We start from the raw sequence: 14902 nt of genomic DNA on the forward strand, positions 1-14902 counted from the left end.
CAATAGGAACTTTTGTTGAACTAAGGCATTTATTCTTTTGTAGAAGTATCTGCAAAAGATGCAAATCGCACAGAGACGTGTTTTTACTGTAACAAAAATGGTCCAAAAAATGAGTTTTAGTGATTAAATTACAGAAATGTTAGTGCAAATAAGCCATTATATACATTAATCACACATAAAGTGACTTTGTCAAGATGAAACAGCTTTTAAAAAAAAGGTTTAGTGTTCTTGCTGAGAAATATTCACAAAGTATTGAAACTTATTATGAATTGTGTTTTTTAAGGAGAAGCCTTGCTCGTAAAAGTGTTCAGTATGCAGCTTTTTAAAAAGTGCATCATAGTGATCTAATCCGTGGGTCCTGATGATGAAGGTGTTCAAAAACTCCCCATGGAATGCAGTTATTCCACAGCCTTTGGAGGAAGAAGGAAAACAACATTATTTGCATATCATGTAATCACACATCATACCATTTAGATAAATGATGATAGATTAACTACCACCTGACCTTTAAAGATAGCTTCCTTTATTATGTATTATGTTCTCTTTAATGACACCGAAGTATAGCTGACATTTTCTACTTTATTTTAAGTTGGTAGTGTCTGAGACAATTTTTTTAACCAGTTTGTTGTTTTCCGAGCTGTTTCACAAATAATTTTACATGAAAATTTTTAAAATGTTTCCAGGTGAGCAAACTAAAGGTTACTTCCTGGCATGGGATGAAAAAATTCATTTTACAAATGTTGTATAACACAACAAAAGCCAACACTTGGCCCATCAGACCACATCAGACCATTTGGACAAAAAGGAAAATAGATGCTCATTATTTAAAACAAAGACTCACTCCAAAGACTTCATGCCAGTGCAGTTTTTCAGAGCAGCGCTGAGCTTTTTAGCTCCTATGTCTGTGAACTTGTTAAACTTCACACTGAAAATAATCATGCAAACAATTAATAATTAGTAAAAATATATATATATATTATTGTTTATGTGGTTTATTTTAACTCTATGACTTACTCCAAGTCCTGCAGAAGTTTCATATCTGGTAAAACTAATGCAAGTTCTTCAGCTCCATTGTCAGCTATAAGATTTCCATACAGGCTACAAAAGACAAAAAATTGCATCATTGTTTTGTTCTTCAAAATTCTTTATATAGTGATATTATTGCAAATGTCGCACATGCAAGTGATTTTACCTGAGGCTCTGTAATGAAGGGACTGATGCAAGAGCTTTAGCCAGTTTCTCCACTCCAGCATCTCCAATGCAGTTCTGAGACAGACTGGAGGAAGAGTTGAGTTATTAATCACATGTCCAACAATACAATCAGTGTGACCGTAAAACATGCTGGAAACTAAAAGAATAAACTTACTTTAACCATTTCAACGATGCCAGAAAGTGCAGAACACCAGAAAGCTTCTCAGCTCCAGAGTCGCCAATTTTGTTTTTCTCAATGCTGTAGACAACAAGCAAAGAGTTAAAACATTATGCTGTTTATAGTTTATCTGTTAAAGAAATTAAAATGATATCTTTGTAGAAACTGCAGTGCATCTATAATATAGATTTATGTGCATTCAATAGCAATTCATATAAACCAGAACTACAGAAAAAAACAATCCATTTCAATCCAAACACAAAGCAAATAGTGTGTTTTCTGTAGGGTAAACTCACTCCAGATGCTGTAGAGACTGCAAAGAAGGCAGAACTTCTATAAGTTTAGGAAACATTTCGGGACCATTTTGTACTCCAAGCCTGCCGAACAAAACAACGCCAGATTATCAAAGGAAATTGCACTTCTGGCAAGAAAACACGAATGCATAGACAAGGAAGCACAGGGCAAGCTGATAAATGACATTTGCTTACTCAAATTCTAGTTTCTGAAGATGCCTGAGGGCTGGTACACCTTCATTGAGGGCAGGCACAAAATCACTAAAAAACAAGCACAGTCTTCATCATCCTCATCCTCATCATTTTAAGATCAACAGATTCAATGCATTCACTTAGTTACAAAAAAGCATTTTTGCATTTAATTAAATTGCTCATAATTACTTTATAATAAATTAAAAATATCAGATTCTATACCTCCTTGGTAACTTCTTCCCTCTGTGAATGTGAACAAGGAGAGGCAGGTTCTCTATGTGATGCCCCTGTGTTGCTTTCAGTGGGTTCAAGGTGAATTTCTCAATGGCACCTTTCAGTTTCAACTCATTGTTGCTGTCATGCAAGTCCTCCCACAATGCAATGGTGTCCCCTGTATGTGCCCTAATTATAAAACAAATAAATAAATACAAAACAATGCACTCAAACATTAATAAATCATTTTAGTACAGTAGATGCTCACCAGAAGGATGTTATACATTTCAGCTCCACCAGCTCTCTCAGGTCACTGATAGGAATTGATGTTTCTTGGAGATTAATCGAGAAGGTCCGTTTCAACGTGGTAGCATGTTGAAGAAGATGGCATATGACATACACATCTGATGAGCAGAGCTGCGCTCCACAGAACGACAGATTGTCGGGGAGTTTCTTCAACAGCAGTCTGGCCAGTTTGGCATTGCTGGTCTCATAAACACAATGAAAGAGTTCGAGCAGCCTGGCGGGATTCAATTCATTAAGCTTCAGGTTCAGCAGATGGGTTTCTACAGCTTTTCTTTTGGCCTGTACGTCAACGTTGCCATCCAGGATGGAAACTCCATCAGGCCGAGCCTTCTGGAAAAGCAGGCCCGTGACGAAGCTCTGCATCACATCCTGCGACTCCCCCTGAATTTTCCGTTTCTTCTGCTGTACCATGCTGTGTGCCAACAGCATTTTTTCATTCACCTGTTTGGATTGTACCGAGTGCAAGGCACCTAGAAGGTTCTGAATGTAAAGGTCTTCAAAGTGGTTCTGTTGAGCGTATGACACGATTATGCCACTCTTGAGATAGTATTTCACCAACTCAGGTGACTCGTCGATTTTTATGTGCGTGTTGTGATTCTTGTATCCTTCCCAAGCGGTTTTGCATAATTGCTGGGTATCCTGTGAGCTGATTTCCCGGCTAGCTAGCTGCAATTGCTTGAAGGTCACTTTCTGATACAACTCTGTGAGAGTTGAAGGTAAAGCTTCACAGTTGCTGTCTTGATGCTCCAGAAGGAAACACGTAGTCCAGCAGAGCAACGGGTTGGAGCATATTCTAAAGATATATATTTTTTTTTTGATTTTCTGCAGTGCTTTCTCCTGGAGGGAGGAGTCCCTGAAATATTTGGTCGTGTAGAGCTCTATGTCCTCCGGCGAGAAGTGACAAAGCTCCAAAAGGCTGTCCATTTTTCGCAGCACCTGGTTTAAAACCTCTTTAGGTCGTGTGGCGATGAGAAGCGTGCAACCCGCGAGAATTTCCTTCTGGAACAGACCTGAGAACAACTGTTTGACTGTGTATTTAGTGTCTTTGGGTGATTTAGCGGGAGCCTGAAGGAGCCCTTCAAAGTCTTTAATGTCATCAAAGCTATCGAAAATAATGAGAACGTCTTCCGGAGAAGAGAGAATGTGTTTGAACACAGTGTCGGATTCCTCGCAACTGGGAGACACAGACAAATCAAACAGTAAATGTTTTAAGCTGTAGTTCGATTTCTTAAGGTCCAAATTTTTACAGTCCAACAAAAACACAAACTGAAATTGAGACAGGCTACCGCTTGCCCAGTCCAAGCACAACCGCTGAATCATCACGGTTTTTCCCACTCCGGTTTTTCCAAGGATTGCTATTGACTGTTTTGGTCTGGTAAGATTGTTTTGGAACACTTGACTTCTATCCAGCAGGCTCTGCTTCCGTTCTGAGTCGCTGAGCACAACCAGTTCTTTCTCCAGACACTTGTTAGCATTCTTGCCAGATTTGATTAGGAGTTTCCTCGGGATAAGATGCACGTCAATGTAGTGCGACTCCATTCCCAGTCCCCCACGCATGGCATTGCAGACATTCCTGATGTGAGGCTTTGCAAGATTAATGAACTCCTTAACACATTCTGAAAAACAAACGTTTGTGGTGTTTAATCGCTTCGTTAAGGTCCCACAATGTTAACGTCGTGAGAAAATTGTTTGCTTACTTGGTGCCTCTGGACGGACTTCAGCTGCTGGTTTGGGAGGTGGGGAATCAGTGTTCTTCCGTGGCTTTCCATCTGCTAACACACAGGTGTTGCTTCTGTCCACTAGCAAAATACACAAAGAAAACAATATGAGCGTCAAACCAATAAGCACTCATTCGTTCTCCATAAATGTTCAAAAACAGAATTGTTTTTGACAACATTAAGCAATAAAACAATTCTAGATATGAAAATCATCTATGATAAACCTTTTACTTAAAAAAAATACAGTTAAAACAGTTAAAAAAACTTTTACTCAAAAATGAAAATTCTGTTATCATTTACTCGCCCTGTTGTCATTTCAAACCTGTTTGCCTTTCTTTCTTCTGCATGAGACAAAAGAAGATATTTTGAAGAATGTCAGTAACCGAACAATGTTGGTACCCATTCACTTTTATTGTGTGGACACAAAACCAATGCAAGTCAATGGGTACCACCAGTGTTCGGTTACCAACATTCTTCAAAATATCTTGTTTTGTTTTCTGCAGAAGAAAGTAAGCAGGTTTGAAATGACATGGGGGTGTATGAATTATGTAACAATGCCTACTCTAAATAAGTTCAAGCCACTAATAATCATTCCTGCACATTACATTGTTTGCCAAGGAGATTCATTGTTTAGGAAATGCAGTTTCTTTAGCATCAAAATAACCAAACACGAGACACACGTTGTTGACCACAAGCACCTTTTGTAGGGGAGAAAGTATCTACTGGGTGTGATGGCAAGCCCTTGCTTGCACTGTCTGATAATGTGCCAACTGGAAGCACGGCAACGGTGAGCTCTGGAGGAGCGACTGTACCATCAACTGTAAGAGCAAAGACACATCATTCTTTATAAGGGAATTTCCACTAACATTGTTAATCTAAATAGGCATTGTCTTTCTTGAGACAACACCCTTTTGTAATGAGCCATTTAACTTACCAGGTGAAACAGGAAGTATTTGAGTCACACGGCTGACAGGTTGCGGTGACACTATACAATGTGGAAAAGGAGATATAGTTGAATCAAATTAAAATGACATGCAGGGTTATGCAACAGTTGTATCATAGTAACTGTAATAGTAACAAGGTCACTATGTATAACAAATAGAATGAAGACAATGGATGAATAAAACGAGGCATTTATATAGCGCTTATTGTGTAATGCTGTACACCCAAAGCACTTTATAATCATATGTGACCCTGGACAACAAAATAAGTCTTTTGGGTCAATTTCTCGAAGAGAAGATTTTTACATAATTTGAAAGCTGAATAATTAAGCTTTATATTGATGTATAATTTGTCATGATATGATCATATCTGGCGGAGATATACCCGTTTACAACTGTGGAATCTGAGGGTGCAAAATAATCAAAATATTGAGAAAATTGCCTTTGAAGTTGTTAATAAGAGGCCCTGTTAATGGCCATCCACTCACAAAAATAAAGTTTTGATATATTTAGCATATTTAAATTTACAAAATATCTTCATGGAACATGATCTTTACTTAATATCCTAATGATTTTTGGCATAAAAGAAAAATCGATCATTTTGACCAATACAATGTATTTTTGACTTTAACTAAAAATATTCCCGATCTATTTAAGACTGGTTTCGTGATCCAGGGTCACATATGTGGGAGGTCTCTCCTCAACCAAAAAGAGCCAATTCAGAGGTTGGGGAATATTAGAAAGCCATGATTGACAAGGGCCAGTGGGGGGAATCTGGGCAGGACACCGGAGTTTACACCCCTACTCTTTACGACTCAGTTTAACGTCACATCCGAAGGGCGGATAGAAAGAGAGAATCTAGTCAGACATGCAATTAAAATACTGTGGGAAGAGGTAAGTTTTAAATTGAGACTTGGAGGAAGTCATGAAAATAATGTCACAGAGAGGCCGTGGACATTACAGATAAGATGTAAACCCTGATAGAACAGTGTCAGAGACACAAAAAGAAGAGATGCTGGTGAGAGATGAGAAAGTGATGGGAAATTGCATTTAAAGCTTGGCTTAAGTCAAGCATCACATAGACAAATTGAGCAGCTTAAGAATGTCATAGGTAATTCAGTTCCTGGCCACCAATGCTTTATACATTTCTTTGCTCTATTGAACGCAAGATATTTTAAGAATGTAGGAAAGCAAACAGTTCTGGGGCACTTTTGACTACCATTGTCTTTTTTTCTATGGTAGTCTATGGTTGCCAAGAACTGTTCGGTTATAAGTATTCTACCACATCTCTTTCTCTGTGTTCATCAGTACAAAGACATTTATACAGATATGGAACAACTCAAGGCTGAGTAAATGATGACGGAATTTTCATTTTTGGGTGAACTTTCCCTTTCAGAAGAGGGTGGGAGGTGGATCTAACTCAGAGGCGGAAGTAGCGTTTACAGTCTGGCGAGCGTAAAGCTAGACATTGTAGACAATAAATGATATAAGAAGAGTGATGACAACCAAACACAGAAAGTGATGAAAGACAATGAATCATAGATAGTTTTAATTTTACCCTAAAAAATGCAAAGTAACAAGTCTGAAGATGACTCACCAATCACATATGTGTGCCTAAATGGAACCACAGTGCTGATCAATGGGTGCGAAAGAGAACCGGACGTCTGGATGATCGGGAATGCAGAACCACCTGCAGGATTCAAATGCACACAATGTTTGGTATCAAACAGATATTATGAGTACAGTAAATTAATCAAAATATTCATACTCACCACTAGGGGATAGAAAAGAGGGGCTTTCAAAGGCAGTGTTGTTGGTTATGGGGGGGAGGTTGGAGAGATGCCATACACGCTGGAGAGAGTTGAATGAGTGGAAATTTCCCTCAGAGGCAATGGTGGGCGTACATCTGTTTGGGGGACTTTCAAGGCACGCTGTTGCTAAAATGGACAAATTAATTCTTGGTATGCAACCTTTAGTTTCACTTGTGTTTTTAATGTTATGAGGGTGAAGTTGACCATACATTTTATGATCACGTCATTCTTTCCTTTTATTCATTTTGATACCATTTGGATTTTCATTACAGATTGAGGTGCAAACACATTGCTTAATCTTGATAGCAAAAATACTATTCTTAAAGGCTGTTTGGATGGAACGTGCAGTTACACAACAACACTTCTGGTCCTGCCATGTGCTTACTAGATCATTTATTAAAAGCTTTGAGAATCATTTATTATTGTATGATTTACCTTTTCTGTTGCGTTTAGTTGGGGTTTTGTTGGATTTGGATGCATCTTTACCTGTCACCATAAAACATTACACGAGTAACTTAAAGAGTACTAAATTCATCTTTATAAAGCAAGCATCTAACAGGAAACAGAATTACCTTTTCGTTTTTTAGTAATATTTTGGTCTAAAATAGCAGCATTTTCTGATGTCAGTGTGCAGGCTGTGTCTGTGTCACCTGTTGTTTGTCAAGGAGATATGAGAAACACCATCCCAAACAATATGTTAAAGACATCATCAACCTTGTTCCCAAATCAAGTATAATTTAAATTGGTTCACTAAATACAATTATAAATATGATAACTAAAACATTATAAATGTTTGAAAGTATGGAGGACCAGGAGAGTCATGTGTAAAGTAATAAAGCATTTTATTGTTTAATAACTAATTCTTCAATAAAAATAGACATTAATCCATTTATTTTTAATTTCATTTTTTAATTCAAATATAAATAGGCGAATTGACAAAGTAAATTATTATTTATTGTTCTCAGCCTCCCCGGGAAAGTTTATGCCAGGGTAAGGAAGAGGAGAATCCGGCCGATGGTAGAACCCCGGATTCAGGAGGAACAGTGTGGTTTCCGTCCCGGTCGTGGAACACTGGACCAGCTCTATACCCTCTCCAGGGTGCTGGAGGGTTCATGGGAGTTTGCCCAACCAATCCACATGTGTTTTGTGGATTTGGAGAAGGCATTCGATTGTGTCCCTCGCGGCATCTTGTGGAGGGTGCTCCGGGAGTATGGGATTCGGGACCCTTTGCTAAGGGCCATCCAGTCCCTGTACGACCGGAGCAGGAGCTTGGTTCGCATTGTAAGTCAGACTTGTTCCCAGTGCATGTTGGGCTGCCCTTTGTCGCCGGTTCTGTTCATAATTTTTATGAACAGAATTTCTAGGCGCAGCCAGGGGCCGGAGGGCGTCGGGTTTGGGGACCACACGATTTCATCTCTGCTCTTTGCGGATGATGTCATCGTGCTGGCCCCATCAGACCAGGACCTTCAGCATGCACTGGGACGGTTTGCAGCCGAGTGTGAAGCGGCTGGGATGAGAATCAGCACCTCCAAATCTGAGGCCATGGTTCTCAGTCGGAAAAGGGTGGCTTGCTCACTTCAGGTTGGTGGAGAGTTCCTGCCTCAAGTGGTATCTGGGGGTCTTGTTCACGAGTGAGGGAAGGATGGAACGGGAGATTGACAGACGGATCGGTGCAGCTTCTGCAGTAATGCGGTCGCTGTACCGGTCTGTCGTGGTGAAGAAGGAGCTGAGCCGCAAGGCGAAGCTCTCGATTTACCGGTCAATCTACGTTCCTACTCTCACCTATGGTCATTAGCTGTGGGTCATGACCGAAAGGACAAGATCCCGGATACAGGCGGCCGAAATGAGCTTTCTCCGCAGGGTGGCCGGGCGATCCCTTAGAGATAGGGTGAGAAGCTCGGTCACTCGGGAGGAGCTCAGAGTAGATCAGCTGCTCCTCCACATCGAGAGGGTTGTAATCCGTCATTAAAAAGACTCTTCTTTCAGCATTTGCATTTCCATTTCCCCTCTGCATTTCCTTATCCGATTTGCCAAGTCATTTAGCTTTTCCTTTTAGCCTCTCTATTTACCATTTCCGTGACACTCTGGGGCATTGCATGCTAAAACGTGGTAAAACAATGAAAATTAGCTACGGAGAGAGACATGTTACAAGCTTTCTGATTGTCTAGTTCATTTTACGTCATGTTCAGAGGTGTGTCAGATGAGCAATGGAGAAGAGAGGATAGTCTGTTGTTCACTACTCGTGTAACCAGCGCGTTATCACCGCCTGCTTATTCTCTAACACAAATCATATAAAATGAAACTTATTGTTAGAACAGGTTAGAACATTCATACTGCCCGTGGAAGCAGCAGTGCTGCGGTCATTCTGGGCCGAGTCTATTTATGATGCGATGCTTACGCGGAGTTAACGTGACATAAGTTACGGTGCTTATGGCCAAAATGCTTATAGATTCACGCGAAATGTAACAGTTTTACCATTAAAGCATGTAACTGATGTCAGCTGTGTTTTAATCCGCCAATATCTACTCTTTATGAAACCGCAAACACACACCATATGCATATAGTAGATGCAGTGCCGGTGTTACAAATTTTCTGTTACCCGTGATATTTTGTGACCGCAGTAGGCGCTGTTGTCACTGTCGACAATTCTCTACGCAAAGAGCGTAAATTCGGGCGAGGATGCGCTTTGTGCTCGTGCGCAGCTTTTTAATCTTGTGCAATAACGCGCTTTGTTCTCATGCACGTTACTGTGAGCGGGCTTTTCGGAAAGTCTCTTAAGACTGCTGACGTGACGTGAGTGCCTGAACACGCAGATTGAACTGTACAAAGCAGTATCATTTAATTCCTCTACTGATTGTGTTTGGCATTATTGTGATTGCCATGGTAATTGTTTTATGGCCAACATGTAGGTGTGTGTGTGTGTGTGTGTGTGTGTGTGTATGTATGTATATAAATATATATAAAAAGTGAATACACAGATACACATATATATATATATGTATATATATATATACATATATATATATATATATATATATATATATATATATATATATATATATATGTGTGTGTGAGTGCATATTCACTTTTACCGAAATAATAGAACAGCAATCACGACAATTCTAAACGTTGTCCATTTAAGAAACATGAACATAAATGAGCTTTGTATTATACATACATACATGCAAAATAGGCTATAAAATGTTCATAAGAACATAATATTATAAAATGATATGTTTATAATGTACAGAGTAACCTTGTAGTCAGCAGGTCACCATATTTCACAATGCACGGTAACAGGCTAAAAAAATCTGTTACCTTCCCCTGTTATACACAGAATAGCCTTATTGTTCTCCATATTCACTCTTTTGACATGTAATGCCTTCTGTGTCTTATCCTGAAAAGGATTTAGCTGTGATGAGAACAGTGACTGTGGTACAGCAGGTCACCATATCTCACGATGCACAGTAAAGGCCTAAAAAATCTGTTACCTTCCCCTGTTTTACACAGAATAGCCTCATTGTTCTCCATGTTCACTCTTTTGACATAATGCCTTCTGTGTCTTATCCTGAAGAGCATTTAGCTGTGATGAGAACAGTGACTGTGGTATAGCAGGTCACCATATCTCACAATGCACAGTAAAGGCCTAAATTATTTTTACAATCACGCTTTTTATTGCCCATTAAAACAATAAATAATAAATTACTTTGTCAATTCGCCTATTTATATTTGAATTAAAAATGAAATTAAAAATAAATGGATTAATGTCTATTTTTATTGAAGAATTAGTTATTAAACAATTAAATGCTTTATTACTTTACACATGACTCTCCTGGTCCTCCATATGAAAGGGGGTCTTACATGGAAAATGAAAATCATCTTCAAGGATACTGGGATCTGCTGAGACACATGGTGTGAGTTAATATAGAACCGCCCACAGAAGCATCTGACCTATACATGCTATTGTTGTACAATAATGTATTTTGATAGAAAAAAAGACTGACCCAAAATGTCTTCAAAATAGTCTTCACTTAGAATGGAGTCAATGATTTCAGAAACAAGATGGTCTGTGAAAAAAGATTCAATAGGAATTACAGAATTGAAATTGTAATAATAGCCTACATTTAACAACCATGTATTTTACCCTAGGGAAGTATCAGATGTGTACATAAGTTACAGCAAATATGCCTAATATATAATATAGCCTACTGTAGAATATACAATAACTTAATTTTTGCTATTTTGCCACATAAAATGTGAAGCCCATCACTCACCAGGTAGTAGATCCAACCCTGAATCTAAGGTATCTATCATATCTTGCGATTCAGCATCTGTTGTAAGACAGTAGTGCAGTTAAAAACTTTACTTGTAACCCTGGACAACAAAACCAGTTCTAAATCGCACATGAACTTTTTTATGGGTATGGGTAAAAGTGACCGATTTTTCTTTTACGCAAAATATCATTAGGATATTAAGTAAAGATCATGTTCCATGAAGATATTTGATACATTTCCTACTGTAAATGTATAAAAAACTTTATTTTTGCGTCTACAGTGACTCATATTAACAACTTCCATCGCGATTTTCTCAATATTTTGCTTTTTTGCACCCTCAAATTCCAGCTTTGTAAACTTATGTTGTTCCGCCAGATAGTGTCTAATCCTAACAAACCATATATCAATAAAAAGGAAATTTCAGCTTTCAGATGATGTACAAATCTCAATTTCGAAAAATTGACCCTTAACACTGGTTTTGTCGTCTAGGGTCACATTTGTATGATAAATGAGGTCAAACAGCTCCTAACAGCATGAACGTGAGCTCTCACGAGAGCGCGCGGACGCGGACTTTCTCTGAAACAATGAAGTCGAGAGGAAAGCAACTTTATCGGTGCTGAAAACGCGTGACAACTCAAATTATAATTTCTTAATTTCTTAATGGAGTTTAATAATCTTAATGAACCGTCCGAGCGAAAAACGTGCACGGCGCAAATGCATTATAAAAAATAAAATTGTCAATTAAATTAAACTGCGTCTTTACCTGCTTCACAGAGATGCTCCATCTTCATTAATGTTATTACTCCATAAATTGAAAGTTAATATGAATGCCAATAAAAGCGTTATAATAAACGCGCGTCCTGTCTTCAGATTACACCGAGAGGCAGCTACAGCATTGTTTGGCAAAAGCAACACCAAAACTCCACCTAAACGGGTGCTTTTACTTTCACTATTAAATGGGAGTTGGTTCGTGCGCATACCAAAGTCATATCAGATTAACTAAAGGGATTTTATTTATATCAAAACATAGTCGACAGGAGTGATGAGATGCAGATGATGAGTCTTTTTTGTGCTTTTGGCCACATACATGATGCTGAAAGCAACATATTATCTCTTCCTGATAATATTTTTTATTCGGTCATTTCTTTTTTCTTATTTATTAAAAACTGGTTTTAACATGCTTTGAAACTGATGGTTGTACATGAGTGTTGTTTTTCTGAAGCTTGGCACTCCTACAGGGAAATGCACCACCCTGGAGTGGCAGGTGTTTTCCAACCTCAAGCTGACCAATTTGTGTTACTCGTGGTAATACACAACACTTGGCAGTGTCATAGCCTATAAAGATTGGAAATTTTTGCCAAAACCAACCAAAAAAATTAAATATTGGGACCGAGAGGTCTCAAACGCGTATTTAATCCAAGAGATACCAATCATTTTGGACCGGTGTTTCTGATTATGTCATACCATCTTCTGTCGAAATAAAGTAAACATGTCTTGCCGGTCTGATGTGTTGATTAAACACCATAACCTTTACACCATATCTCACAGTTACGCCATAGGCTTAATAAAGATTCAGGAGCACTGTACTTTCTGTTTCGTTGTTTCGTTGTTCAAAGGCATTACTGTTGGACAAGTTTTTTTTTATTATTATTATTTGCATCACCTCTTGCATTCTAATGTAAGTAGGATACTGTGTGTGTTAAGGCTTTTTACAGCCATTTTGTACAATTAAATGGGAACTCTAAGTCCTGACTTCAAAGAAAACCAGAAAAACAAATGCTGATGTACTGTTGGATCCACATTTTGTTATTATATTTGCATTTCAGAACAATCGTTCACTGAGAGTGTTCCGTCACTCAAAAATGTTTCATTACTGAATAAATCATTTTTTCTGTGTTGTAAGAAAATATTGATCATAATTTGCTATATGAATTATATTAACCAGAAATAGCATCACTATATCATTATTATCACCAATTATTTCTGTATGTAACATTTGTATTCCGCAATATCATTAGTTCAATGGATTCATAAAATCAATATATTTCTTCAATAAGGCCTTAATTTATTTTCTTAAATATATAATTTTTTTATGCTTATCACTATGTGACTTCAAATGGAAAGCAAATATTCATATATATCGTGACACAATGCCATGTACCAACAAAAGTCATAAAACACACTACAATACACATACTTCATATCAGATTAACTAAAACATTAACGTAAAACATTGCAAGATGTGAACTCACCAGGACTGTTTAGAAACGCACTTAAATCCTCCTCAATGTTCAATGCCGAATCCAAGATGACCTGGCTGACGTCCCATTTTTGCCAAATAGGTAAAGACAGTCTCCTGGCCAGATCCTCTTCATCTTTGAAGAGGATTTCGCCCAAACTTTGCCCTCCATTCTTGAAAAGAGACAGGTAGAACTGCGTGGAGAAGACTCTGGCTTCATGCAGCTCCTCGAGGAGTCCATACAGGAGGCTAGGGCCGACCTGCAAAGCTTTTCTCACCTGAAACAGCACGTCCTCAAAAGGAACCATGACTGGATCACAGCTATGAGAGGTGCTCATTTTGGCACTTCATTTCCTCTTTGCCAGATTAAAATCAGCTGAAGCCAGGCATCTTTGCTTTTGTTCCCGAGTAGACAAAAGCACAAATAAAACCTGACTAGATCCCTCTGCCTGACAAAGCAAGCGGTTTTACCAAGGTCTGGCGAGGTGAAGGTTTCAAATGTGCTTTTTCAATAATACAGGCTACTATGTGGCTCAATGTGCTGTACATGGACAAATCAGGACACCGCATCTAAATCTCACTTCTCTTCTGCTACAAGAAATTTATATGGAAGAGAATCAAACGCTTACATCCCATTAATGAACAAATCCTGATAGTGTCACAACAGAAAAAAAAGACATACGGACAAAGGCTGGATCCAAGAGCAACATGTCCTTTAATAATCCAAATAGGGTAACCCACAAAACAAGGAAACAAGAGAAACAAAAACACAGAGATCAACGAACACACAAACAAACACAGGACCAAACCAAAATTAAGGAAATACAAGTGTTGTCTACACACACAGAGTAATCAGAGATATCAAGACAGGTGAACAAAATATGGGCGGGGCCAGAGACAGTACTAAAAATCAAACTTCCACAAAACGAGACGGAGAGCACACATGCAGAAAGTATTTTAGTTAGTTATGGTGGCTGTATCTTTGATTTTCTGAGGCAGCTTTAACAGCTAAATAATAGCATTCATGTTAAACTAAATGAGAAAGATGTTTCATATCAGCATCTTGAGGGGACAACAGCTCAGCGTCCCGACTCATCTCAGTAAAACACTTTTCATCTCTTAATCAATCATTAAAACGTGTATGTGAAGTTAAGCGAGCAGTTTCAATATTCTGTTTTTGCCGTACACAATCCTCTTTGCAGCCTGCTGTCTGCACTTGAGATGCTCCTCAAAACCCTTACATCTTCGGTCTTCCTGTATAAGGACTAAAAGATGTTTTGCGCCTTCTTACAGTGAAGACAACAAACATTCTTACAAAACTAATCTTTACAAACGGAAAGTCCCTAAAATTCTGATGTGAGCATAACCTTTATGCCGAGTGATATGAATGTAATGATAACATGAACATACTCCGAAGCTTCAAAATACAGTTAGGTGATAAACTGAAAACAGAAAAAACTGAATAGGAGAAATGTAGATGACTGACAGGACTTCTATATTACTGGTGAACCAGGACGGCATGAGATCTGCAATAAAAATGATGTGC

The 14902-nt window shown here is 38.5% G+C and overlaps 1 protein-coding gene across 4 annotated transcripts; it reads right to left on the bottom strand.

Moving 5' to 3' along the window:
- Positions 1-90: 90 nt before the first annotated feature.
- Positions 91-14815, bottom strand: ciita (class II, major histocompatibility complex, transactivator). 4 transcript variants are annotated; one of them, XM_056752114.1, is made up of 20 exons: positions 13370-14815; positions 11118-11174; positions 10848-10910; positions 10705-10740; positions 7416-7493; positions 7279-7329; positions 6805-6969; positions 6630-6722; positions 5026-5076; positions 4790-4909; positions 4071-4172; positions 2336-3989; positions 2077-2256; positions 1858-1923; positions 1666-1746; positions 1367-1450; positions 1193-1276; positions 1015-1098; positions 842-925; positions 91-410 (listed from the first exon to the last, which is right to left on the bottom strand). In XM_056752114.1, exons 1-20 carry the CDS (start codon positions 13692-13694, stop codon positions 335-337), a joined length of 3534 nt encoding a protein of 1177 aa, XP_056608092.1. In that variant the 5' UTR covers positions 13695-14815; the 3' UTR covers positions 91-334. The 4 variants fall into 4 exon arrangements, with proteins under 4 accessions (XP_056608092.1, XP_056608091.1, XP_056608094.1 ...); XM_056752113.1 differs by having other exon boundaries at positions 10705-10743; XM_056752116.1 differs by lacking the exon at positions 13370-14815 and adding an exon at positions 11881-12219.
- Between the last annotated feature and the right edge of the window lie 87 nt (positions 14816-14902).

The sequence above is a fragment of the Triplophysa dalaica genome, chromosome 7 (genome assembly GCF_015846415.1).
Source record: "Triplophysa dalaica isolate WHDGS20190420 chromosome 7, ASM1584641v1, whole genome shotgun sequence".
NCBI lineage: Eukaryota > Metazoa > Chordata > Actinopteri > Cypriniformes > Nemacheilidae > Triplophysa > Triplophysa dalaica.